The sequence below is a fragment of the Leucoraja erinacea genome, chromosome 20, assembly GCF_028641065.1.
Source record: "Leucoraja erinacea ecotype New England chromosome 20, Leri_hhj_1, whole genome shotgun sequence".
In the NCBI taxonomy this organism is placed as follows: Eukaryota; Metazoa; Chordata; class Chondrichthyes; order Rajiformes; family Rajidae; genus Leucoraja; species Leucoraja erinaceus.
In genome coordinates this window covers 22,883,681-22,911,622 of record NC_073396.1, presented here as the reverse complement: position 1 = coordinate 22,911,622, position 27,942 = coordinate 22,883,681, and the positions used below count along the sequence as shown (strand labels likewise).

The following is a 27,942-nucleotide window of genomic DNA, read 5'->3' as shown; positions in this document are numbered from 1 at the left end:
ACAGAGTCCTGGTGGGAGCAGTAACTCCGGGAGGAGCTAGCCTGGGAATCTTCCCATCTCCCCAGTTTGACAAGGCCAAGGGGCAGGAGAGGCGCAGGCTGGTCCAGGAGGAAGTGAGGGCAGTGGTTGAGGAGGAGAGGTGCACCAGAGCAGTTGGATTGAGGCAGCAGGGAGCCTAGACAAGATGGTAGCAGGCCATGGACCGAAAAGTCACATGGACTGAGCTCTGGCAGGCTGAATCACAGCACATCAAGTTCTTGGTCCAGGCAGTGTATGATGTCCTGCCCAACCCATCGAACCTCTTCATCTGGGGCAAAGCGGAATCTCCAGATAGCCCGCAATGCTCAGGCAAGGGGACGTTGGAGCACATCCTGAGGTGTTGCCCAAAGACTCATGGGCAGGGCCGGTACACATGGCGTCACGACCAGGTTCTCAAACCCATTGCAGAAGCCATTAGCATGGTAATCAGCAGCTGTAGACGAGAACGCCCCACCACCCAGATGATCACCTTCGTGAAGGCCGGAGTGCAGCTGCCAAGAACCACAGCAGCCAGGAATCAGTCAGGAATCCTGGCGACTGCGCAGGACAGGCAGCTTTCCGTAGACCTGGTGAAACAGCTGAAGTTCCCACAGCACATTGCCACGACCACCCTGAGGCCAGATATCCTCCTGGTCTCAGAGGCGACCAAACACATCGTCTTGTTGGAACTGACTGTGCCGTGGGAGGACCGTCTGGAGGAGGCCCACGAGAGGAAGATGGACAAGTATGAAGAGCTGGTCATAGACTGCCACAAGCAGGGCTGGAAGGCAAGGTGTATGCCCATCGAGGTTGGCTGCAGAGGTTTTGCAGTGCAATCGTTCTACAAAGCCTTGAGTGACTGGGCATCAACGGAGTGGCGAGGAGAAAGGCCATCAAGAACACCACAAAGGCAGCGGAGAAGGCCTCGAGATGGCTCTGGATCAGGAGAGGAGGTCCATGGGGAGGAGCGAATGCCACCTGAACACAAGTCGTGGTCTGATCAACCACGGCTGGGTCGCCTGGGTGAGGGTGTCTGATGTTGAAAGATCCGAAACACCCAATGACCCCAGGTTACATCACTGATGGTGTGTTCAGGAGCATCTATCGATGTATTTGTATCAATGATCTTTCCACTATAGGAATGATGTAATTAAACTAGAAAGGGTGCAAGAAAGATTTGCAAGAATGTTAACAGGACTGGAGTATTTGAGCTATGAGGAGAGCTGAATAGACTTTCTTTCACTGGATTGTAGAAGGGGTGATCTTATAGCTGCATATAAAATCATGCATGGTATAGATTAGATGAATAGCCTTAATCTTTTCCCCAGAGTAGGAGAGTCAAAGATGAGGGTGTCACCGTGGATCACATGATTAGCTCACTATGACAGACCTTGGCAAAGGCCTTACTTAAATCCATGTATTTAAAATCCACTGCCTTACTCTCAATCATCTTTGCCACCATCTCAAAAATATCAATCAAGTTCATAATACATGTCCTGAACGGCAGAAATCCATGCTGACTATCCCTAATTAGCCCATGTTTTTTGAAATATGAATATATCTGTCACTAAGAATCCTCACCAGTACCTCCCCCACCACTGACTCAAGGCTCACCTGCCTGTAATTTGGAAGATTATTCTTATTTCCCTTTTTAATCTGAGGGACATTATTGGCTACTCACTAGTTCTCTAAGACCTCGCCTTTGGCTAGAGAGGATACAAAGATGTTTGTTGAGGCCCCATCGATCTCTCTTGCCTCTCTCCATAACCTGGGATCAATCCCATCAGAACCAGGGGACTTATCTCACCTTAACGTTCTTTAATAGACCCAACACCTCCTCGTTCTTGATATCAACATGTCCTCAAATATTAGCATTGACTACACTGATCTCACAATCCTCCATGTTGTTGTCCTTGGTGAATACCAATGCAAAGTGTTCATGTTGTACCTCACCCATTTCTCCTGTCTCCAGAACAAATGTCCTCCTTTGTCCTTGCATGGTCCTACTCTCTCCCTACCTACCAACTTGTTCTTAATATTAGCATAAAATGCCATTTGATTTTCCTTAACCATACCTGCCAAAAACATTTCAAGACTCCATTTTGGCCATTTTGTCATTTTTTCTGCTCGCTATATACTCTGTCTGATTTCTACTTCCTTTTTCTTTGCTTGGATAAGAATGAGAATAAATTACAAGTAAATAATGGGATGTTCAGGACTGTGCTAAGAGCCAGCCTAGACAAGACCATGCTGAATGGTCTCGTATGTTAAAATATGTACGTTTCTATAGCTCCTCAGACTATACAACACCTGGAAAGTGTGACAAATATAATCAAAGTGAGAAAATAGGTATTTGTCAAAATAGTGGAAAAGATTTATTAGTTTGTGAAACAATCTTACATTAAATCACGAAGTAAATGGTTTCATGTATTATGTAGTTAAATTAAGCACAATTTGCAAAGGATTGGGTGCCAATCTCACTTAAAAGAATCATGTGTTGTCCAAAGTCATTTAAAGTTTTACAGCTTAGAAAAACAAGCCTCCAGGAAGACTCCACTTAACGGAACCAAATGAGGATGCAACCAAATATCATCAAGGGTTCAACAACAATGAAGACGAGAGTTACCATGACCCTTTGATGTGATCTCAAATATTGGGATGTGACCTCTTCCTCCAAACTCATCGGGATGATTGATGAGAGCATCCTTCACGGTCTCGTACCCGGTCAGGACCACAGCCTTCATAGTTCCAAGCTTGATGCTGAAGATAGGACCGTACTTCTCAGACAGCTTAAACAGGAGGAACAAGATTCCATGAACAATTAATAACATTTTCATTTTATTATATTATTAGTTTACTGGATATGGCACTGTAAGGCTGATCCACTGCTGTGCAAATCGGGCAGCATGGTGGCGCAGTGGTAGAGTTGCAGCCTTACAGTGCCTGCGACCCGGATTTGATCCTGTTATGGGTGCTGTCTGTACAGAGTTTGTACATTCTCCACATGACCTGCGTGGGCTTTCCCCGGTGCTTTGGTTTCCTCCTATACTACAAAGATGTACAGGTTTGTAGGCTAATTGGCCTGGTTAAATTGTCCCTAGTGTATGTAGGATGGTGTTACCGTTGCGGGGATCACAGATCGGCTTGGACTCGGTGGACCGAAGGGCCTGTTTCCGTGCTGTATCTCTAAACTAAACTAAATTACTAAAATAAAAACTAGTGTATGGCTTCTACCTCAGTACAGGCGACAATAAACCAAATAAAGCTAAACTCAAGAGCCAGTGGATTGATTTTCTATTACTCTGGTAGAACAACAGCATTGACACGGAAGGGCTGAATGACCTCCTGTGCTATAACCTTGCTGTGATACCAATTACACTGTAATAACCAAGCAGTAAATGGTCACCTGATGATGTGGTTTCACATTACCTTGCAACCCACTGTCACTCATTCCATAAACCAATACGATTGCACCTTTTTTGTTGCGAGCAAAGACTTTTGTATCAGAAAACTGTGAGACACATTTTCTGGCATAGAGAAAGGAGCTCAAGATGCAAATGGAGCTCCTTCCTCACAATCTGTGGAACTAATCAGTAAGGTAATCACATCGCGGTCATTGCATGCGTAGCCGATTTATTTTCGTCAATATTGCCACAACCCCTTCACTTGTTTTACTCTGATAACAAAAAAATATTCCGCTTGCACAAGTTAAACCGTGAGGGAAACTCTCACACCTATTGCGTAAGCAGCACAGTGGTTGATGAAATAAAATTATTCTCCCTTTTCTAACAGCAATTCTGAAAACAACAGCATGAAAAGGGCAAGGACAGAGGGTGCAAGAAGAGCGATAACACGTCCAAATTTCTCTCCATAGTTTGATGTGAATGTGCATCCGAACATCGTCATTGTCAGCAGTTAATGGATCACCATCCCTAAGGACAGCAATTCAGGAATGCAGTTCAGTGTCATGACCTGATAGCAACACAGAGCGCAGGCACAGGCCCTTCAGCCCATTGTATCTAGACTGACCATCGTGCACCTATCTATACTCATCCTATTTATCACCATTTGTTCTGCAGCCTTCAGGACTACGATGGTTGGGCAATAAATAATAATGAATGGCCCAGATAGGATGGAGGTGGAAAGGAAGTTTCCAGTAATGGGAGAGTCAAGGACCGGAGGGCACAGCCTCAGGATACGTATCTTTAGAATGGAGATGAGGAAGATTTTTTTTAACCAGTGAATTTGCTGATTTCATTGACACAGATGGTTGTGGCATCCAAGACATTGGGTTTTTTTTTTATAGTGGAAATGATAGGTTCTAGATTAGTAACGGCATCAAAGATTAGGGAAGAAGGCAAGAGAATGGGGCCAGGAGGGAAAAATAGAGCAGCCATGATCCAATGGCAGAGTAGACTCGATGAGCCAAATGGCCTAATTCTACTCGTATGTTTTATAGCAAAATTTCCTTATAACCCTGTGAACCTCGCATTATACATTTCTGTATTTTTTTTCGAAAGAGAGATACAGCACGGAAATGGGCCCTTTGGCCCATCGAGTCCACCCTGACGATCAAACCCCCATTTACACTAATACTGCACTAACCTAATCCAATTTTAATCTCTCCATATTCTCATCAATCGCTCCCAGATTCTACCAGTCTCCGACACACTAGGGACAATATACCGAGACCAATTTAACTATAAACCTGTTGGATGGAACCCGGGTCTCTGGCTCTGTGAGGCAGCGGCTCCACCAGCTGCCCCAATGTGGACGCCCAATATATTGAAAAGAGATGGCTCGCGTTAGCCTGGGCGTTTCTCGCGGGATGTTCAGGGAGTCAACTCTGGAGTTAACTATATCAGCAGCAGACAGTGGATCAGGGTCTTGGAGAAGAAAAACTGAAGAACTGCAGATGCTGGTTTATATCAAAGAGAAACACAAAGAGCTGAATAACTCAGCGGGCCAGGCAACATCTCCGAAGAAAGCAGTCTGAAGAAGGGTGCCGACCCGAAATGTCACCTATCCTTTTACTACAGAGACACTGCCTGGCCCGCTCAGTTACTCCAGCACTTTGTGCCCGTGTGAAGTGGACATCCTACTGGATTAATCTCGAGCGGGTAACATCTGATTACAAGCGGTGAATGATGGAAGTTGTGAAACTGAACTCGGGAGTGCTGAGATTTCTGGGGCGATGAATCTAAGCGGCAGCAACATAGAGACAGCGATGCTTCTCTCAAGCGCTGGGTGCAAGTGGGGAACAGAACGGGCCCCCATTGCTGCCTCCTCCCGCTCCCTCTTACCTCCATGAGACTCTCGTGGGGCTTCTTCAGATCCATCAGGTGCAGGTGACCGATGATGGGCAGACAAGGGGGTCCCGGGGGCAGGTTGAGCGCTCCATGGCACTTAGAGCCGCGGCGAAAGTAAAGGAGGAGCAAGAGGGAGAGGGCGCCGAGGATCAGTAAAGTGGCTGCGTCCAGCGGGAAGGCGCTGCCGAACATCATCTCTGGGCTCCCCTTGACTTCTCGCTCCTGTCAGCGCCCCAGAGCAGGGTCCCCGGGCCGCAGTGTCTCTCACCTTCAGCCCCACTCGCCTCTGTTTAAACCCTCCTCCTGAAACCTGGAAGTTAAAGGTGTCAGCGAGTGCGGCGGCGACGAGTGAGGAGCCACCTCTTTGCTGCGGATTCAGTAAAGTGGCGTCAGGGCAACTAACGTTGGTGGCAAGTGGGAGGGAGCCGCACTCAGCTGTCCCCGGACACTTACTCAGTGTGACCGTGAAACCAAAGCACTCAACCCCGGCAACGTTCAACAGGCGACGCGGTGTCTGTGGCAGAGTCAGAGTTTCAGCTTGAAGACTCGCCGTCAGCAATGGATTTCACAGATTTTAAGTAAACGGGGCCTTCATCTGTAGCTGAACGTTATGGGATGATTCTAATGATGAAAACGGGATGGTGATTGAGGATTTAATGGAGAATAAAAACCTTGTGTGTCTTAATGATGGAAGTGGGACGAGAATCAACATCAGAACAGGGTCAGAATCAGCCATAGACCTCACACTAGTGTCAGACTCATTGGCGGGTGTTTGTTCATGGGAAGTAATTCGAAGAACAACGGTAGGAAGTGACCACTACCCGATAGAAATAGTAGTAGGAGTGAGTTTAGAGGAGTATAATACAGAGAGAATGGTCTTTTAGTGGTGCTGATTGGGAGAAGTTTAAGATTATTAGTGATCAAGAAATTGAGAAAATTGATATTTATGAAGATGTGGATAATTTAAATATTTCTGTTTGTGAAGCCATTTTAGAGGCAGCAACGAAGTCCATTAAGAAGAAAGGAGGTAAGCACAACAAGAAGAATGTACCATGGTGGACTAAGGAGTGTGACAAAGCAATTAAGTGTCGAAATAAAGCTTTTAAAATTTTGAAAATAAATCACAATTTTCAGAATCTTATTGAATACAAAAGGTTGCAAGCAAGTGTAAGAAGAGTAATAAAAAATGCAAAGAGGGAATTTTGGAGGACATTTTGTAACTCAGTGGGAAGGGAGACAAAAGTAAGTCAAGTTTGGGGAATGATAAGGAGAATGAAAGGAATTAAAAGAGAATACAGATATCCAATCCTAACTGACGGTGAAATTACAGCAGTGAAAGATGAAGAGAAAGCAGAGATGTTGGAAAAATCTTTTGCTAAAATTCACAGTTCAGACAATGTTAGTGAAGAAGGAAGAAAAGGAAAAGAAAATACCATAGCAGAGAATATACAGTTAATACGACATGAGGAAGACACTAACGATGTTCTTAACAAACCATTCACAAAGACAAAATTCAACCGAGTTCTTAGAAAAACCAAGATATCAGCACCAGGTAAAGATCAGATTTGTTACACCATGTTAAACCATCTCAGTGAAACATCCAAGGATCTTTTGTTAGAATTTTATAATAAAGTGTGGGAGGGTGGGAAATTACCGCAAAGCTGGAAGGAGGCAGTAGTAATCCCAATAGGAAAGCCAGGTAAAGATCTGACAAACCCAGGGAATTATAGGCCTATTGCGTTAACATCCAACATATGTAAAGTAATGGAAAAAATGGTAAATGAAAGGTTAACATATTATGTAGAAAATAAAGGATATTTATCCAATTACCGGGGTGGAAGATTGCAACCTTCACGTGGTCCGCCCTGTTTTGACTAATGCAATCAACTCGACTTGCACACACGGAAGATCAAATATAACAAGTTGTCCAACAACTTTAGGCTGTGCGCGCCACACGAAAGAAGACGAAGATCCAATTACCAGAGTGGTTTTAGGAAGGGGAGAAACACCATGGATCCAGCTATATGTTTAGAACATGAAATTAGGAGAGCACAAATTAACAGAGAAAGTGTAGTAGCTGTATTTTTTGATATTGAGAAAGCATATGATATGATGTGGGGAGAAGGGTTATTAGTGAAACTAGGTAAGTTGGGGATTAAAGGTCGTATACTTAAATGGATTAAGGATTTTTTATTTGGGAGGTCAATACAAGTACGAGTTGGAAATCAATACTCTGGAACATTAGATATTGAAAATGGAACACCTCAAGGGAGCATAATAAGTCCTTTACTATTTTTAGTAATGATAAATGATGTATATGAAGAAATTGTAAATGAATGGGAGTTTCACTGTTTGCGGATGATGGGGCAATCTGGAAAAGGGGGAGAAATGTGAAGTTTATTGTGCATAAACTACAGAGGGCTATAATAAAGGTACAAGTGTGGTCATATAAATGGGGATTCAAATTTTATGTGGAAAAGACAAAGATAATGTTTTTTACTAGGAAGAAAATTGGTAGTGAGGTTAAACTAAAATTATATAACCAGGAATTGGAGAGAGTAAAATACTATACATTTTTAGGTTTATGGTTTGATGAGAGGATTGCATGGATGGTTCATATTCAGAAAGTAGTGGACAGATGTAAGAAGATACTTAATGTAATGAGATGTTTAGTTGGATGTGATTGGGGAGCACATAGAGTAGCTTTGAAGGCTATATACACTGGGTTAATTAGATCTGTGTTAGATTATGGTTGTGTGGTGTATGGGTCCGCATCAAGTACTTCTCTTAAGAAAATAGACAACATTCAATATCAGGCATTGAGAATATGTACAGGTGCAATAAAAACAACTCCAACAGCAGCATTACAGGTTGAAATGGGGGAGATGCCTCTAGAGATGAGAAGGATACAGCTTTCATTGAATTACTGGATTAACCTACAGGGCCACAGTCAAGATCACCCAGCACAAGTTACTGTCAAACCATGCTGGGAAAAGGAGAGAAGGGAAACAAAAAGTTTTGGATGGACAGTGATCCAGAGAGCATTACAAGTCAGCATAGCACAATTAAATGTGGTTCCAACGGTTCCATTACCTTCAATTCCACCTTGGATACTTCCAGATGCAACAGTAGACTTTACAATATTAGAACAGAAAAACAAGGATAAACAATGTATGTATAATTCATTCATCATACAGGAATACATTGACAGATACTACAGTTTTGTCCAGATTTATACAGATGCATCAAAAGATTCAGTAGATAAAGTAGGAGTAGCATTTATTGTACCAGAATTTCACATCAAAGTAGGGAAGAGGATCAATAATGAGCTCAGTATACACAGGTGAAATGATTGCAATATTGTTAGCGGTACAGTGGGTCGAGGATACTAGGCCTTTAAGGACAGTTATTTGTTCAGATTCAAGTTTAGCAATAAAGAGTTTACAGCACAGCCATTCAGACAGTAGACCAGACATTTTGATTGAAATACAACAAATACTATTCAGAATTCAAATGATGGGGCTTACAGTCATATTTTTATGGGTACCAGCACACATTGGCATTAGAGGAAAGGAAATGGCAGATAAGGTAGCAAAAGAGGTAACAAAAAGAAGTAAGATTGATTTAAGTATTAACATAGGTAAAACTGAAATCAAAGACATTATTAAGCAAAGACTGAAGGAAAGATGGCAAAAGCAATGGGAGGAAGAGCGGAAAGGACGGTGGTTCTACAGAGTCCAGAGGAAAGTGGGAGAAATGAGATGTGCAGGAAAAAAACAGAAAAGAGGAGACAGTAATTTCAAGAATCAGATTTGGACACACTGGTCTGAACAGTACACTTTTTATAATAGGCAAGCATAATACAGGCAGATGTGAATACTGTGGGCAAGAAGAGACAATAGAGCATGTCATTGCACATTGTGAGAGGTATGAGGAAGAAAGAAGACAAATGAGTGAACGATTCAGAAAAGAAAAAGTACAATTTGATTTAATAGATATTTTACAAAAGAATTAATATAAGTGCTATCAAATCCTATTGCTTTTTCTCAGGGTAACCAATTTGTTCGGAAAGATATAGGTTATTAGTATATAAGTTATAATGTTATTTGATCCACACTCCATACTAGTTGGTGGCGGTAATGCACTAAAAAGTTGTTTGCCAACCGCCAAACCCCCCCCAGAAAAAACTACTACATCTATAGCTGAATTTGTTCCTGCAATGGTCTGGTGGGAATTGGCTCCCTTCGTCCTTAGAGCTGCGGCTCCCTCCCACTTGCCACCAACGTTAGTTGCCCTGGCGCCACTTTACTGAATCCGCAGCCAAGAGGTGGCTCCTCACTCGTCGCCGCCGCCCTCGCTGACACCTTTAATTTCCAGGTTTCAGGAGGAGGGTTTAAACAGAGGCGAGTGGGGCTGAAGGTGAGAGACACTGCGGCCCGGGACCCTGCTCTGGGGCGCTGACAGGAGTGAGAAGTCAAGGGGAGCCCAGTGATGGCGTTGGGCAGCGCCTTCCCGCTGGACGCAGCCACTTTACTGATCCTCGGCTACCTCTCCCTCTTGCTCCTCCTTTACTTTCGCCGCGGCTCTAAGTGCCATGGAGCGCTCAACCTGCCCCCGGGACCCCCTTGTCTGCCCATCATCGGTCACCTGCACCTGCTGGATCTGAAGAAACCCCACGAGAGTCTCATGGAGGTAAGAGGGAGCGGGAGGAGGCAGCAATGGGGGCCCGTTGTGTTCGCCACTTGCACCCAGCGCTTGAGAGAAGCATCGCTGTCTCTATGTTGCTGCCGCTTAGATTCATCGCCCCAGAAATCTCAGCACACCTGAGTTCAGTTTCACAACTTCCATCATTCACCGCTTGTAATCAGATGTTACCCGCTCAGATAAACCCGGCAGGATGTCCACTTCATGCGGGCACAAAGTGCTGGAGTAACTGAGCGGGCCAGGCAGTATTTCTGGAGAAAAAGAATAGGTGCCATTTCGGGTCGGCACCCTTATTCAGGCTGCTTTCTTCGGAGATGCTGCCTGGCCCGCTGAGTTACTCAGCTCTTTGTGTTTCTCTTTGATATAAACAAGCGTCTGCAGTTATTCCCAAAGATCTTATAGCAAAGCTTTGCTATAAGATCTTTGGTTCTTCCGCTTTTCTTCTCCAAGACCCTGATCCACTGTCTGCTGCTGATATAGTTAACTCCAGAGTAGACTCGCTGAACATCCCGCGAGAAACGCCCAGGCTAACGTGAGCCATCTCTTTTCAAATACTGGGCGGCCACATTGGGGCAGCTGGTGGAGCCGCTGCCTCACAGAGCCAGAGACCCGGGTTCCATCCAGCAGGTTTATAGTTAAATTGGTCTCGGTATATTGTCCCTAGTGTGTCGGAGACTGGTAGAATCTGGGAGCGATTGATGAGAATATGGAGAGTTTAAAGCTGGATTAGGTTAGTGCAATATTAGTGTAAATGGGGTTTTGATGGTCAGCGTGGACTCGATGGGCCAAAGGGCCTATTTCCGTGCTGTATCTCTCTTTCGAAAAAAGAATACAGAAATTTATAATGCGAGATTCACTGGGTTTTTTTTTTTGGTTTTTTTTTTGTTTATTTTATTAGAAGTTAATACAGCATAAAACAGTACCGTGGAACCTAATTTTAGGTGCCAACTATGTAATACCGTAATCCATTCTATGTACAACCTCTAGTTTTATGTTATAAGAAGGAAGTAAGCAGGACAAGAAAAAGAAAACAATAGAAAGGGGAAAAAGTGGAAAAATAGATGGCAGAGAGTAGAAAAACGTGAAGTGTGTAAATAAAAAATAAAAAAAAGGAAGAGAGAAAGTGGAAAGTAGAAATAGAAGAGAAGGCCCCTTAAAAGAGAATTTTTCAAATCTGTATTCGGAGATGTAGATCTATCCGCGTCATGAACTGAAATCAGCAATCCTTACGGTACCGCTGCATCACATGATTCCAAAAAGTCGATGAAAGGAGACCAACTCCTTAAGAATTGGTCATATTTATCTATTAGTCGGAGTCTCATTTCTTCAAGGCGTGCTATGTCCATCATATTCCTAATCCACATTTTAACAGTTGGTGTGGTTGTATTTTTCCAAAATTTAAGTATCAATTTCTTTCCAATTATTAACCCATAATTTAAAAAAAACATTTTGATCTTTATTTAAATTGGTATCTTCTCCTATTATTCCAAATATAATCCATTCCGTTTTGGGTTCTATTCTTGACTTGAAAAGCTTTGTAAATATATCAAATATATCACTCCAAAATTTATTCAACTTTGTACATCCTACAAATGAATGTGTTATATTAGCGTTTTGAAACAAACATTTATCGCATCTGGGAGAGACGTTTGGATAAAATTTATTCAACCTCGTTTTTGAATAATATAGTCTATGTAATAATTTGAATTGAATTAAATTATGTCTTGCATTAATAGAACAGTTATGTGTATTCATCAAATACTTTTCCCATCTATCCTTCGAGATCTTTATCAGCTCATGTTCCCAATCTTCCCTTAATGCTTCTATTGAGGGTGATTCTCTATTTAATATATTATTATAAAAGTATGATATTAATTTTTGTGAATCAGCCTTAATATTCATTGCTTCTTCTAAAGGATCTAAAAATATAGTTTGAAATCTATGTGTATATTTCTTCATAAAGTCACATACCTGTATATATTTAAAATATTGATTATCCTTCAATTTAAATTTAAATTTTAATTGTTGAAATGATAACAGTTTGCCCACTTCATACATATCCCCTACTTTCCTAATCCCCAGTCTATCCCATTGTTGATATGTGTTGTCGATGAGAGAAGGTTTGAATGCGGGGTTGTTCAATAGTGGGGTTAGTACTGATAAATTATTTAATTTCAAGGATACTTTTATTTGTTTCCAAATTCTTATTATATTGTGAATAATTGGGTTCTTCTTATATATTATACTATTCAATTTTATCGGTGAGAGCAGGATCGTTCCTATATCGTGCGGATAGCACTCCTCTTTCTCCATTCTTATCCACTCCAACTGCTGAGTGGAACTATCCAGCCAGTATATTATGTTCTTAATATGCACTGCCCAGTAGTAATATATAAAGTTAGGTAATGATAAACCCCCAACTTCTTTAGATTTGCACAAATGCTTTCGTTGAATTCTATGTGTTCTGTAGTCCCATATAAAATTAGTGATAGTGGAATCTAGTTTTTTGAAAAAAAATATTTTGGAATATATATTGGGATCGCTTGAAACAAATATATATTGTGGTAAGAAAGTCATTTTTATAGCGTTAATTCTACCTATCAATGAGAGTGGAAGCGTTTTCCAAAATTTAATCGTATCATTCAGTTTATTTAATAGTGGTATAAAATTGGCACTAAATAATGATTTGTGTCTTCTCGTAATTTGAATACCCAGGTACTTGAATTTTTCTGTTGCAATTTTGAAGGGGAATTTTAGTAAGTGTCTCGAATCCTGTGGTTTTAAAGACATAATTTCGCTTTTATTCCAATTTATTCTATATCCTGAAAAAGAGCCGAATTCCTCAATTAGTGTTAATAAGGTGGGTATACTCGTTTGTGTATTAGTAATATATAAAAGGATATCATCAGCGTATAATGAAATTTTATTCTTTGAGTCCTTGCTGTTATATCCGTGAATATTCGGGTGATTTCTAATCCTTTCGGCCAGCGGTTCTATCATAAGGGCAAATAGCAATGGTGATAAGGCACACCCTTGCCTATTACCCCTTGATAAGTAAAATTTTGGAGATAGCGTATTGTTAGTTAATATTCTTGCCGTAGGTCTATCATAAAGTAGTTTAATCCATCTAATAAAATTCTCTCCCATATTAAATTTTTGGAGTACCTTGTATAAATACTGCCATTCTACTTGATCAAATGCCTTCTCTGCATCCAACGTGACCACTGAGATATCTTCATTGTCCTCATTATGAGAGTACATTATATTAAAAAGCCTTCTCAAATTATTAAATGATTGTCTTTTGGGTATAAATCCCGTTTGATCCGTATTTATTAAATTGTTAATATAATTATTTAGCCTCCTAGCTAGAATCTTTGCTAAAATTTTCTGATCCGTATTTAGAAGTGATATAGCTCTATAAGAACCAGGCTCATCTAAATCTTTATCTTTTTTTGGTATAAGCGTTATTGTTGCTTCTGCCAGGGTTTCTGGTAGTTTATTTTCAGTATAAGCCTGCGTGTATAAATTAAATAATCTTGGTACAATTGACTCCTGAAATCTTTTATAAAATTCATTACTAAAGCCATCTGGTCCTGGGGTCTTCCCTTTTTTCAGTGAGTTTATTATTTGTTTTATTTCTTCACTAGTAATCCGTGCTCCTAATTGCTCTTGTTCTAAACTATCCAATTTTGAGAGCTTGCAATTATCTAAAAAATTTGTAATTTTACTTACATCTGTCTTTATTTTGGATGTGTATAAATTATGATAAAATTGGGCAAACCTCTTATTAATATCCTTAGGCAATGTTAGAAACTCACCATTGTCCGATTTAAATTTTGTAATAGATTTTTCCTTTTCTCGTTGCTTCAGTTGCCTCGCAAGTAGTTTATGTGGCTTATCCCCAAATTCGAAGTGTGCTTGTTTTGTAATTTGGAATAATCTTATTACTCTAGCCGATAGTATTCTATTGACTTTATATTTCAATAAAGTTATCTTATTATGTTTATTTATGGTTGGGTCGGTTGCATTGTCCAGTTCTAGTAATTTTATTTTCTGTTCTATCCGCTGAAGTTCTCTTTTATTTTCCTTATTTTGAAAACTTTGGTAAGAGATTATGACACCGCGAATATATGCCTTGAAGGTTTCCCATAATAGCGGTGCAGAAATACCCGGTGTGTCATTTATTTCGAAAAAAAGTTTTGTTTGTTCTTTTATATACTCATAACCCTGCGGGTTATTTAATATGTGTGCATTGAACCTCCAAAAAGGCTTTATACTCGGCATTCCCTCAATTTTAAGTATAAAAGTCAATGGTGAGTGATCAGAAATAATACTATTATGATATGATGGTTTATTCGTATACGGGATCAATTTTGTGTCCAGTAAGAAATAGTCAATTCGCGAATAAGTTTTGTGAACTGATGAATAAAATGAGTATTCCCTACCACTTGGATTTGCTATTCTCCAAACATCAGCTATGTTATTATTATTTTTTATATAAGTATTAAAATATTCACGGGTCTTGGTTTTAACAAGACGCTTCCCTAGCTTTATTGATTTATCTAAGTATGGATCTATAACACAATTGAAATCTCCCCCCATTATTATATTTTGAAAATTATGCTCTGCGATTAAATCTATTATTTTCCTAAAAAATTGTGGGTTATCAAAATTAGGCGCGTAAATATTTATCATAGTTAATGGTGTATTGTAAATTTCTCCTGTGACTATAACATATCTTCCCTCTTTATCAGATATGGAATTCTTTAATTTAAAAGGTATGCCCTTCCGGATTATAATGGCCGTGCCTCTTGCTTTAGAGGTGAATGAGGAGTAATAGGTTTGACCTATCCAATTTGCCCTTAATCTGATCTGAGTTTGTTGTTTCAAATGTGTCTCTTGTAGGAACGCAATATCCATATTTAATGATTTTAATTGTGCCAGAATTTTACCTCTTTTAATTGGCTCATTCGCACCTCTGATGTTCCAACTACAGAAGGTGAGACCTCCGATATTTATTCGACTATTATCTTGCACTAGCTATTATTACCAGACTGTATGATTCCTGTGATGCAGCCAGGTACCTCAGAATCCCGAATCCAGAGTTGTCCTTCATAATTTCTACAGTAGTTCTACATCTCCTGACACTATTAAACATAATTAAAGGAAAGAGAAAAACATAAAATAAAGTGTACATAAAAATGATTGAGTCATACAACACATAATTGTGAATAAACAAAAAAAGTGAATGTAATTTATCAAAAAAGCGATAAATTACAAAAAAGCCACCTAAGGTAGCTAGATTTGTTTTTAATTTGACCTCCGTCGATGAGATTATGCACTGGGCCTTATCCCCCTGTTAGAATTTGACCCAACGTTAGTCGGTTCCCTCTAATTGTTACCAAAGTTATCATATCAGGTCATCGCTGAACAGTTTAAAATAGAATAAAATAAAAGGGAAGGTAGAAGATTTGGATTAAAATAAAAATAATTATGGGTTAAAATACCTCATCAAAAATTACACTTTTCATTTACCTGTATGTTAGTTAATTCATTATTAGTATTTAGTAATTTTACTTCGGAGTCACGTGAGTGATTCCGTGAAGATCCCAGCCCAGTGCGCATGTGCGGCATTATCGCACAGCTGTGCAAACTGCGGCCAGCGGGAGTCGGGCGCTCCCGCAACCAAGGACGTGAGGCAAGTACTTACCTTAATCGGGCCTTGTGGTTTTTTGCTCCAGGGGGAGCAAAACAGCAGAGGAAGCGGCCCCCGTTCGACTCCAGCGAAGGAGCCGACAGTGGAGGGGGAAAGGCTCTAACGGGACCGCACAGGCTGCGGACCGCTGCAGAGAGCTGCGCTGATGCCGGTCCGCTGAACAGCTGTTTGGTGAACAGCAGCGGACCGGCGGGAAGTTTAAAAACCCGACCGGCAGCCCTGCAGACTCCTGACAAGGAGAATCGCCGCCCGGGAACCGCTACAATGCCGCCTGAAAAACGGCAGGCAGCCTCTACATACAGGTAAGACAAAAATCTTACCAATTTAACAGGTTCTACAGGAGCCAACTTCCTCCAAAACTGGAACAGGCTGGAGACAGCAAAAATAAGTATGTCTGTCTCCCCAAGCCAGAGGAGGTCATGGAGTTCAAAACCTCCAGGAAAAAAGGGGCACTGGCTGAATGCCAAGGGAGCTGACACTCCTACCCCAGTGCTATTGCACTAGCCATCTCCCTTGACGAGGGATTGATGCAACAGCGGAGTTTGAGCTATGCCTCCTCCAATTTATAGCACACCCTTTTGCTCCCTCTTTTGAGGCTAGCTAAGGAGGCCAGGGCTGGGCTGGCTTAAACGCTGGGCAGGCGGACGAGAACAGCAGTATGCCAGGGGAGCAGGATCAGGAAGAGCTACTGGGTGTCGTGGGCCACTACATGGCTCCTCCATGCGACCATCTTCCCAACAAAGCCCTGCAGGAGCAGGCCTTTCTAGAGGCAAATCCGCAGGCAGCTGGGTCAGCAGACTCGCAGACAAGAGCTAAAAGCAGCGAATTCTGAAGCTCCTAACAGAAGGGTCAAGATGTTACCGCCTTTGCTCGTTTTTCCACGGATCATACTCACCTGGCAGGCGAGACGCCATGATCACCAAGGTGGTTCTCCCAGGATGAGACTATCCCGTTGCACTACCAGGGTGCTGACGCCTAAGATGTTCCCAAATTTGGGATACTCGACTGAACAATGGTGCATATAAGACCTGCCCGCAACCCCAAATATACGGGGCTATACAAACCGCTGCTGCGGGAAGAGAGGCAGCTAAACCTGTGCGCCTCATGAGGGCAGGCCATGGAACGAGCAGGACATCGCATCCAACACCCAGCTGGCAGCACCCCTCGGCATCCACCAGCAATATCAAACAAGGGCTGGTGAAAGCCTGGCGACCGCTTCACATTACCCCCAAAGTTCTTTTTAGACAGGGGCCCAGAGCGGAGCCGTGGGAAAATGCGCCGCCCCACCGACAGCACCAGCATACCAGCAAACTAGGCCTTCATGAAAAAACAATAAACATGGAGGTAGGTAGTCTGGTTCCTCCCAGTTTACACTAAATAAGGGTGTTCTACTAACTGGGGGGGGGGCATTTACACTTGTTGATAAAGCATGGGATGCTGTCACAAATAACTAAAATATACTCAACAGTATTAGTGGATAAAAACGAATTCAAATTGGGCATATTACCGCCAGTTCAGCAATGCGCCCAAAGGGCATTTTCTCCCTCTAAGAAAGAGAAGTGAGAAGGTCAAGCTGAACTAGAAAGGCTCATTACTAAACGGATCATGGGAGTAAACATGAACCATTGGAATTTGTATCGAATATATTCACCAAAACTACAAAAGATGGTGAATGTAGCATCATCATTGATCTAATATCACTAAATAAATCTGTTGAGTATATACACTTTAAGATGGAGACGGGTTTTTGTCACTGCCAGACATCTGATCTCCAAAGGATACCTATGGGGAGCATTGATATGGAAGATGCTAACTATCTTATACCCATACACTAGGATCATTATAGATACCTAAAAACTTTTACCTAGATAATGGATATCCCGGTGAGGGCAACTATGGGAGCATAGAGCATTCCCTATGGTCTAACCTCAGCCCTAAACTATTATAAATATTAAAAAATGGCCATGAAAATATTAAGAAAACAAGCATAATCATGGCATATATTGGATGATATCCTCATATTAGGGGAAACAAAGGAATTAGCTGTGGCAGCAGTTCTAGCTACAAAACAGCTCCCTAAAGCTCTGAGGTTCATCCCACGCCCAGATAAACCAGAATTGAAGCGTTAACTACCATGGATTATCTGGGCTTCAATAACAATTCCGTCCATATGACTGTTACTTTGCCAAGGTACTTGGGTCACTATAATCAAATCATGAATGTACCCACTGAAGCTATATCACAATTACAGTGGTGGGCAGACATATATTTGGCATAGTTTTCAGCCCTATTATCATCACCAATCCCAACTTGGTTATTAAAAACCGATGCCAGTACTTTAGGCTGGGGAGCAACTAAACTCCATATCCAGCACAGGTAACAGATGGACCAATTCACAAACATCGTTACTACACACACCGGGCATCAACTACTTGGGATTGGTGATCGCCTATTGGGCTAAAAAGCATATGCATTTCAAATGCAGCACGTACATATGTGGTTACGGATTGATAATACTATGGTGGTGGCTTATATCAACCATATGGGGAGCATAAAAATCATTATTGTGCAACAAATTGGTCAAACAGATCTGGCAATGGTGTGTCAAAAGACATTTTAACTATCAGCTGCCTATGTCCTAGGAAGCTAGAACACAGTGGGAGACACCGAGTCACGGGTAAAAATTTATGACAACATTGAATAGATGTCAAACCCAAAATATCTGCTAAAGGTATTAAGCAGTTTGAAAGCCAGATATCAATTTGGTTGCACAAGACGGAATCACCAGTAACCTATGTATGTGACTTAGGAACCAGATCAGAGGCAGCAGCGATAGATGCCTACACGCTGGAAGGGGGAATTTCTGCTTTGCCTTCCTCCCTTCTGCCTCATCAGTCGGGCACTTCGCAATACAGATGGAATCTGTCTCCGAGATATTGAACGTGCCCGACCGGCCTACACAGCCATGGTTCCCAGTTCATCACGACATGGTGGGCGAGTCACCTATGGATTTCCCTAGTGGACCATGGTTGCTGACTCAACCCAGTATCAGGCATAAGCCACCCATGCCAGAAAAACATCAAACTCCTGGGTGCAGGGTTTGAATAGACCTTACCAGGGACTGGGATTATCCAAAGGAACCATTACCACCATGTCGGCATCCCTGCGAACAGTCACCATGAGCTAACATGGGTAAAATACTGCCACGACGCAGGGACAACATACCAAACTATTCAACCACTGACGTATTGGAGTTCCTGGAACATCCACACCATGACTAAAAGGTGAGTTACAGTGCCGTAAATACAGAATGGAGCACCTTGTCTGCTTATCTAAAACAGCAGGACAGCAGAGCATGGAGGTATACCCATGTATGGGATATCGGTGTGATATTGACATATCTCAGAGAATGGCACCAGCCAGATCCCTCAGCTTGCTCAATCTATGTTAAAATCTCTGAATGGGCTCGCCCCGCCTTACCTCTCTGAGCTGCTCCACCCATACACTCCTGCCCGGTCCCTCAGGTCAGCTGGTCAGCTGCTCCTGGAGGTACCGAGGTCTAGTCGGAGGCTCAGAGGGGATAGAGCCTTCTCTGTTGCTGCTCCGGCACTCTGGAACACCCTGCCGCTGCACATCAGACAGGCCCCCTCACTGTCCATCTTCAAATCCAGTGTTAAAACGCATTTGTACTCCCTGGCATTTGACCATGCCTGAGGCTTTGCTTCTGTTTGTGGTGTTTTTGATGTTTCTTTATTTTACATGTCTTTTCCTACTATTTCTTTTGATTGTTATTTTTGGTGTGTATTAACTTTTTTGTCAATGATTAGTGATGTACAGCACTTTGTTGCAGCTATGTTTGTTTTTAAAGTGCTCTATAAATAAAATTATTATTATTATTATTATTATAAAAACGCTCATGCTTATGGCTCTCGTATACGCTCACAGAGTCCAGTCACTCCATAAAACTAGACTGGATAACATGGTGATTACCCCAGACGCATCACGTTCATATTCTAGGTCTGGTAAAAACCTACTCGCAGGTATATGGGACTAGGCGAGATTATGAGTTCGGCACGGACTAGTAGGGTCGAGATGGCCTGTGTTTTCCGTGCTGTAATCGTTATATGGTTATATGGACCAGGAACGCCCAATTCACTGGTGGGATTCCGGGCCTACCCACCAGAGTCCAGGTTGAGTGTGGTGACCCATCTACTACAATATATAGACACAACTCACAATCTTAGAGGGAGAGGAAAGCCTATGGGTCAACCACAGAAACCCCAAGACGGGGTACGAGCCAAACCACTCCAAGGTGGCTCAAACAGGTACTGAAAGCTGCCGGAATAGATAATAATACATTTTAATCCCATTCCACTAGGGCAGCATTGATATCAGCGGCTGAACGAATGGACATCCCGGTTGACCACATTCTCAATACGGCAGAATGGTCAAGGGAACGACGTTCAGAACATTTTTTATTGTAAACCGTTGATAAACCTGATTTAATTGCAGAAAGAATATTACAAACTGCAATATTAATTTAAAGCTCAGGGGAGCTTTTTATGTTGTTATTGTTAACAAATACCTTTCTGTTTCTTGTGAAAGCAGATCCACTGGTTGATTACGATAACACTTCCTCCCTCAAAAACTTCGGCAGTGAGTGAAATAAAAACTGTTACACGGTTTGAAATCACAGACCTTTGAAGTCTTCACGGAATCACTCACGTGACTCCGAAGTAAAATAGTAAGATTAAACGAGTACTTACCAGTATGAAGTTTGATCTGTATTTTATGAGGAGTTACGGTGAGGTATTACGTGCCCTCCGCTCCCACCCTCAATATATAGATCAAACTAATAAACTGATGTCTCATGATCTTTACTATCTTACTTCAAATATTGTGTCTATCCTGTGATTTCACACCGCTGCTTCGAAGTATGCCGCACATGCGCACTGGGCTGGGATCTTCACGTAATACCTCACCGTAACTCCTCATAAAATACAGATCAAACTTCATACTGGTAAGTACTCGTTTAATCTTACTATTAAAATATATGTCTAACCTCCCCCACCCTTCCTGCTATATAGTTAATCGTGTTAGTATAGGACATTACGCCTTTAACGTTGGTTGAGTATATTGTGCGTAATTGGTTAATTAGTTAGTTAGTTATATGTGTAAATAATAGGTCATATAGTGTGAAACAGATGCCTCTTATCATGGCCATTTCAAAAGGAGACAGTCTCATAGTTCTCCGTGCTGCAGATTTTGGTGACGTGCTTGCAACCTTGAGCTTTCATATGTGCTTTCAGTTCAGAAGATTAGTTCGGCCTAAGTTATTAAACAGCACATTCTTGCCAGATAAGACTGTCTGGTAACTGTCTGAAGCGTTCAAGTGTTTTAATTTGAACAGAAAAAACAGTTTCCAGATAAAATGACAATTAATCTGATCCTGGTTGAATTTTGTTTAAAATCTCCTCGGCGTATTTGCAAGCAGTGTCCAGGTCCGTAAATGAGCGTGGCTTGCCCTTAAACGTAATTAGCATTTTTGCTGGATAGATCACGCCATAACGAACTTCAGAATGTCCATATAAAACACTGCTTGCCCTTTTAAACTCGCGTCTTTTTGCCAGAATTTCCCGAGGGTAATCCCTGTAGAATCTTACGATATTATCAGCGAATGTAAGATTTTCTCCATAGTTTATCTTCTTTAATACAGTTTCCACAGTTGAAATATCTAGAAACTTTACAATAATTTGCCTTGGTTTAGCATTATCGTGTTTTTGGAGGCGACCCACTCGATGAGCCAGATCTATCTTTGGTTTTTCAGGAAGTTTGAAAACATCTTTAAGTAGATTAGTAATAAAATCACGCATTTGAAGGCCGTGTTCAGCACCCTCTTTGACTCCTACTAATCTCAGATTTTGCCTCCTAGACCTGGCCTCTAAATCTTGACATTTCTCATTCAGTTTATTCGTTAACTCCCAATTCGTATCGTGTTGTTTTTTCAGACCTGTTATCTCTTGGCTCATCTGTTCCATCTCACCCTCCATTTCTTCCATCAATTTTTCCGTGTCTGTTAATTGCTTCAGCAGGATGTCATGTTTGTTGTTATAATCTCTCCGCATACTTTCCATTTCCTTCGCTGTCCTGGACTCCAAATCTTTAAACTGCTGATTCAGGGCTACATAAAGCTCTTTTACTTCGCCGCAGCTATTATCAATTTTCTTAGAAAGATTGCCCTCCATAGTGGAGAAGTTATTCTGAATTGTAGAATTCATTTTGGCAAGTTGCTTCTGAAGATCTTTACTAATGTCTTTAAGAATATTAGCTCTTACCGTTTCTTCCCAGCTTTTCATTTCTTTCTCCTTTGTATCACTTCTCGCAGCCATATCGCTTGTAGGTTGTTGAGGTTCCAGCTCCTCTTCCAAACTTTCAAACGTGAGTTCAGGGGTAGTTTCAAGCTCATCCAGAGCTTTTTGGAGCTGGAGACTGATTGTAGTTTTCTTGGGTCCTCTCTGACCTCTTCTCTTTCTCATCCAGTTTTTACGATAAGATCGTTTTAAATCCCAAAACCACCAGTACCGTTTGATGGAGTCAGTACCCTTGACGTGTAGCAAACCTGATAAGAATTTTTAACTCGATCCTGGCATGGGAGTCGACTTTAAACGCGATTTGTCTGGAGGAGAGCTCAGTGCAGCTGCCTTCACTGCTTCATAGCAGCCACCGGAAGTCACAGGGTTATAAGGAAATTTTGCTATAAAACATATGAGTAGAATTAGGCCGTTTGGCTCATCGAGTCTACTCTGCCATTGGATCATGGTTGCTCTATTTTTTCCCTCCTAGCCCCATTCTCTTGCCTTCTTCCCTAATCTTTGATGTCGTTACTAATCTAGAACCTATCATTTCCACTTTAAAAAATCCCAATGTCTTGGATGCCACAACCATCTGTGGCAATGGAATCAGCAAATTCACCTCCCTCTGGTTAAAAAAAATCCTCCTCATCTCCATTCTAAAGATATGTCCTTGTATCCTGAGGCTGTGCCCGCTGGTCCTTGACTCTCCCATTACTGGAAACTTCCTTTCCACCTCCATCCTATCTGGGCCATTCATTATTATTTATTGCCCAACCATCGTAGTCCTGAAGGCTGCAGAACAAATGGTGTTAAATAGGATGAGTATAGATAGGTACACGATGGTCAGTCTAGATACAATGGGCTGAAGGGCCTGTGGCGGCACTCTGTGATGCTATCAGATCATGACACTGAACTGCATTCCTGAATTGCTGTCCTTAGGGATGGTGATTCATTAACTGCTGACAATGACGATGTTTGGATGCACATTCACATCAAACTATGGAGAGAAATTTGGACGTGTTATCGCTCTTCTTGCACCCTCTGTCCTTGCCCTTTTCATGCTGTTGTTTTCAGAATTGCTGTTAGAAAAGGGAGAATAATTTTATTTCATCAACCACTGTGCTGCTTACGCAATAGGTGTGAGAGTTTCCCTCACGGTTTAACTTGTGCAAGCGGAATATTTTTTTGTTATCAGAGTAAAACAAGTGAAGGGGTTGTGGCAATATTGACGAAAATAAATCGGATACACATGCAATGCCCGCGATGTGATGACCTCATTGATTGGGTTCCACAGACTGTGAGGAAGGAGTCTGTAAAGGAGTCTAGTCTGACACACTATAACCTTTACTATAGTCTTTAATATAGCACATGGCACACACGTCCTAGTACTGGCTGCACCCAGCCTTCAGACGTACCAGGACAAAATGGGAGGAGGAGAAGGGAGGAGATCACAGTTATACTGATGTGAGAGGGCGTGTTAATGGTGATGAGGTAGCTACATTATAGGTTGCATGCATAAACCATCTACATCCTTTCCCATACAATTTAAACAAAGTTATAAGAACAGCAGGTTGATTATACAGGACCTGCAAAACTAGGCAAAGTCTCCGTAGCGATCCGGAGGTCTAACGATCCGACCCGAGCGGGTGCGCACAGCACCCTCACCCTCCCCACCCGAAAGCAGAGAGGGCAGACCGGAAACAGGAGCAGGGGAGAAAGAGAAGGGCAGCGGGGACCCCGGCAGCAAGGGGGACCCGGCAGGAACGGGAGAACCAGGAGAGAGGGGAGGGGAGGAACGGGCAGCAGGCGGAGAGAGAGAGACGCGCGCAGGAGGAGAGCGGATCGGAGAACGGAGAACTGGAGGTGTTACAGGCATGTTACGGGCAGGGGGCACGTTACGGGCGGGGGGCACCACAGGCGGAGGCGAGTAAGGGGCAGCAGGAGGAGGTTTCGGCTCCCTGACCGCCAACAGGTGCTGACGGCTGCGCCGGTATACAGTGCCCTCATAGTCCACCAAGTAGGAACGCGGCGAATCGCCGACCCCCACCACGGTAGCGAGCTTGGAGAAACCGGTGGACGTCTGCAAACGGACGACCTGGCCAGGAAAGTCAAGTCAAGTCAAGTTTATTTGTCACATACACATACGAGATGTGCAGTGAAATGAAAGTGGCAATGCTCGCGGACTTTTGTGCAAAAGACTAACAACAAAACAACCAAACAAATTATAAACACAATCATAACACACATATTCTTAGGAAGTAGTGGGGAGAGAGGACTGCTGGACTTGTCCTGCGAGCGGCGTTGAATCTCGTGCTTCTGAGCGATGCGCTGCTGGACGGCAGAAGGCTGCAGGACCCTGGGCACCAGAGCCTGCTGTGCAATCGGCATCGGGGGGCGAATAACACGGGACATAAGCCTTTGGGCAGGCGATTTAATAGTACAGTCTCTGGAAATGTTCCGAAGGTTCAGCAACCCCTGGTAGAAATCACCATTAGAGAGATAGAACTGTTCAAGCAGGTGCTTGGCACTGCGCACAGCACGCTCAGCTAGGCCATTGCTCTGCGGGTACTCTGGACTGCTGGTGTAGTGGTCGAAGTTCCACTTTGTAGCGAAGGCTTTGAACTCAGCGCTGGTGAACTGGCGGCCGTTGTCAGTCTGTAGCCGGACAGGGGATCCAAACGTGGCGAAGTGGCGGTGGAGCTTGCTGATGACCATCTCCGAGGTGATGGCAGGGAGAAGGTCCACCTCGAACCAGTTTGAGTAAGAGTCCACCAAAACGAGGTACTGTTTCCCACGCCATTCAAAAATGTCGGCAGCCAGCGAGGACCAAGGCATGTCGGGGGCAGGCTGTTGTAGCAGCGGCTGACGCTGCTGATGCGGGGCAAGAGAATTACAGTCCGGGCAGGAGGCCACTCTGGCCTTGATGTACTTTGCCATGCCAGGCCAATAGTACTGTTCCTGGGCATGCGAGACAGTGGCGTCGGCCCCCGGATGCCCCATGTGGGCAGCATTGTAGTACAGGTCGTAGAGGGAGGCAGGGACGACAACCTTGTGGCCTTTGATGATAATGCCATCGATGAGCACCAGCTCATCACGAACCAGGAAGAAGGGGTGAACGGCAGCAGGTAAAGAGGTGCGTCTGACAGGCCATCCACGCCTGATGACAGCGGCAAGCTGTTGAAGATCGGGGTCGTCAGCGGTGTGCGCAACCAGGCATTGGAGCTGCTTAGAAGGGACAAAGTTCACGTTCAGCATCTGTAGATCATCCTGTTCAAAGGGGTGCTGGTCGCGTGAGGTTCGGGGGTCAAAACGCTGCAGCTGCAGCATCATCCGCTGCAGCCTTGCGGGAGCAACGTGAATCGGTTTGTTGAGGATCGTTACCAGAGGTTGGTGATCCGTTTCGACAGTGAAACGGTTGCCAAAAAGGAAGTCACGAAATTTCGAACAAGCGAACACAACCGCCAGCAGCTCCTTCTCAATCTGCGCGTAGCGCTGCTCCGTGTCCGTCATGGTCCTAGAGGCATAGGAGACCGGCTGCAGAGAACCATCATTATGCGGCTGCAGACAAGCAGCACCCAGGCCAAAATGTGAGGCATCACATGTCACCACCACCGGACACTTTAAATCGAAGAACCTCAGAGTGGGAGTGCTGATCAACTTGTTCTTCAACAGGTCGAAGGCCTGCTGGTGGTGTGGGAACCAGGACCAGGCAATGTCTTTTTTAGTCAGCTGTCTCAGGGGTGCGCTCAACTCACTGAGGTCGGGAATGAATTTACCCAGGTAGTTGAGCATGCCCAGGAATCGCTGTAGACCAGCAATGTCAGTGGGGGCAGGCAGTTCAGAGATGGCGCTCGTCTTTTGTGGGTCGGGCTTCAACCCTTTGGCCGTGAAAATGTGGCCAACGTACTGTACTTCGGGTACGCGGAAACGGCATTTTGACGGGTTCAGCTTGAGATTTACCTGCCTGGCGCGGTCAAGGATTCTGCGGAGGTTGCGGTCATGCTCAGCCACATCTCTGCCGTAGACCTGAATGTCATCCACAATAATCGCACAAGGCAGACCTGCAAACAGTTGCTCCATGGAGCGCTGGAATACCTCGCTGGCGGAGTTGATGCCGAACGGCATCCGCAAGAATTTAAACCTGCCGAAGGGTGTACCGAAGGTTGTTAAGTCAGAGGAGCGTTTGTCCAAGGGTATCTGCCAAAATGAGCTCCTGGCGTGGAGGACAGAAAACACCGTTGCTTGTCCGACTTGGGCGGCGACGTCTTCAACGGTCTGCATTGGGTAGTGGGGCCGCTTTATAGCCAAGTTTAAGTCTTTGGGGTTGATGCACACCCGTATCTCATTCTTTCCTTTCTTCATTGTAGCGACCATCGTGGAGACCCACTCGGTGGGCTCGCTGACTGACGCCAGAACACCCATATCAACCATGTCCTTTAGCATAGCCTCTACCTTGTCCTTCATGGCGAATGACACTCTGTGCGGCGGGCGAATGACAGGCATCACGGAGGGGTCAGTTGCAATCTTGTACACTAGCGGTAGCTTCCCCAGCTTACCGTCAAAGAGGTCCGGGTACTCGGATAGCGGGTCCATCACGGCCTGAACTTCGTGAACTGTCCGGTCGAAAGACACCAGACCGAGATCCTGGCAGGTCTGGTTGCTCAGCAAGGTGACACAGTCGCAATCCAGAATAAAGAACGACAGGTCACAGGATGATTTCTGCAGCACACAGTGGAAAGTGGTCCTCCCCACAGGTGTTAGTTCCTCTCCCCCATAGGCGCGCAAAACAGAGCGATCGGGAGTCAACAGCTCATTATTTCTTATCTTGTTGAACAATGATGTTGACATAACATTCACTTTTGCGCCCGTATCCAACTTAGCAGAGAATGACTTGTTATTCACCATAACGAGCACAGAAGGATCAGGGAGGCTGGAGAGGCTGTGAAGGAGAGTGTAAACACTTGACTCTCCCATGGAATATTCGAGCGCTGAATCGTGGGCAGTGTCTGTAGTAGATTGAGAGTCCATTTCACTATCAACTTGCTGAAGGTTGTTTAGGATTTGCCTGGTAGCTGGTGGAACTTTCCCACGGGAACGGCAGGCTGCAGCAAAATGATTTAATTTCTTGCAGAAATTGCAGGATTTTCCGAAAGCCGGGCACTGAGACTGAACGGGGTGTGCATAGTTACAATTCGGACACTTAGGTGCCCGCGGGTCCCGAGATGGACGGGCGGGTCGCGGTGTAGGGCGGGAACCGTCCTGCGAACGTCGTGGCCTCGTAACACCAGTCAGATTGACAGCGCGGCTGTCCGATCCCCTCACCCCATGTGTAGGGGTTACCACCTCAGCGATGCGACACGCATGCATTGCCTGAGTCAGGGTCAGGTCGGGTCTTTGCAGCAAATCAGCACGTAACTTCTGGTCTAACATGCCAGTAACTAGAATGTCCCTGGTGAGCTGATCACACATATTTTCAAAATGGCACCGCTGAGCAAGATAGCGCAGGTCAGTGATGAAACACTCGACAGGCTTGTCAGGCTGTTGTTTCCGCTTGAAGAACCTGGACCGCTCCAATAGGTTGGAGGGCAGGTCACAAATCTCATCAAATTTACGTAAAAGACATACCGGGTCGTCGGCAGACTCAGCGGGCACGGCGATCTGGCCGTTGGCATCCAGGACCTCTGGATCATAAACGAAAGCTCGAGCTCTCTTCATGGCATCTGGACCTGCTAGATTAAGCAGGAGGGAGGCACGGACCGCAGCAGGGTCGTTTCTGTGCACAATATTAACGTAGTGAGTGTAGTCCATCACAAACGTATTCCATCGCTCCGCAATGTCCGCA

At 43.7% G+C, this 27,942-nt stretch overlaps 2 protein-coding genes across 2 annotated transcripts in view; both read right to left on the bottom strand.

The window, feature by feature from the left end:
• The window catches only part of LOC129707121 (uncharacterized), a 100,595-nt gene that overhangs the window by 21,955 nt on the left and 50,698 nt on the right, over positions 1-27,942 (bottom strand). Inside the window, exons 13-21 of the mRNA XM_055651911.1 lie at positions 27,290-27,873; positions 26,553-26,713; positions 25,035-26,126; positions 23,971-24,195; positions 9,862-9,989; positions 9,605-9,776; positions 5,596-5,841; positions 5,322-5,549; positions 2,645-2,807 (exon numbers count right to left, since the gene is read on the bottom strand). Coding sequence (XP_055507886.1) covers positions 2,645-2,807; positions 5,322-5,549; positions 5,596-5,841; positions 9,605-9,776; positions 9,862-9,989; positions 23,971-24,195; positions 25,035-26,126; positions 26,553-26,713; positions 27,290-27,873 — 2,999 coding nt within the window. The remainder of the gene's footprint in view (positions 1-2,644; positions 2,808-5,321; positions 5,550-5,595; positions 5,842-9,604; positions 9,777-9,861; positions 9,990-23,970; positions 24,196-25,034; positions 26,127-26,552; positions 26,714-27,289; positions 27,874-27,942) is intronic.
• Positions 1-27,942, bottom strand: part of LOC129707123 (cytochrome P450 2K1-like) — a 72,904-nt gene that overhangs the window by 31,656 nt on the left and 13,306 nt on the right. The gene's annotated exons all lie outside the window — the stretch shown is intronic.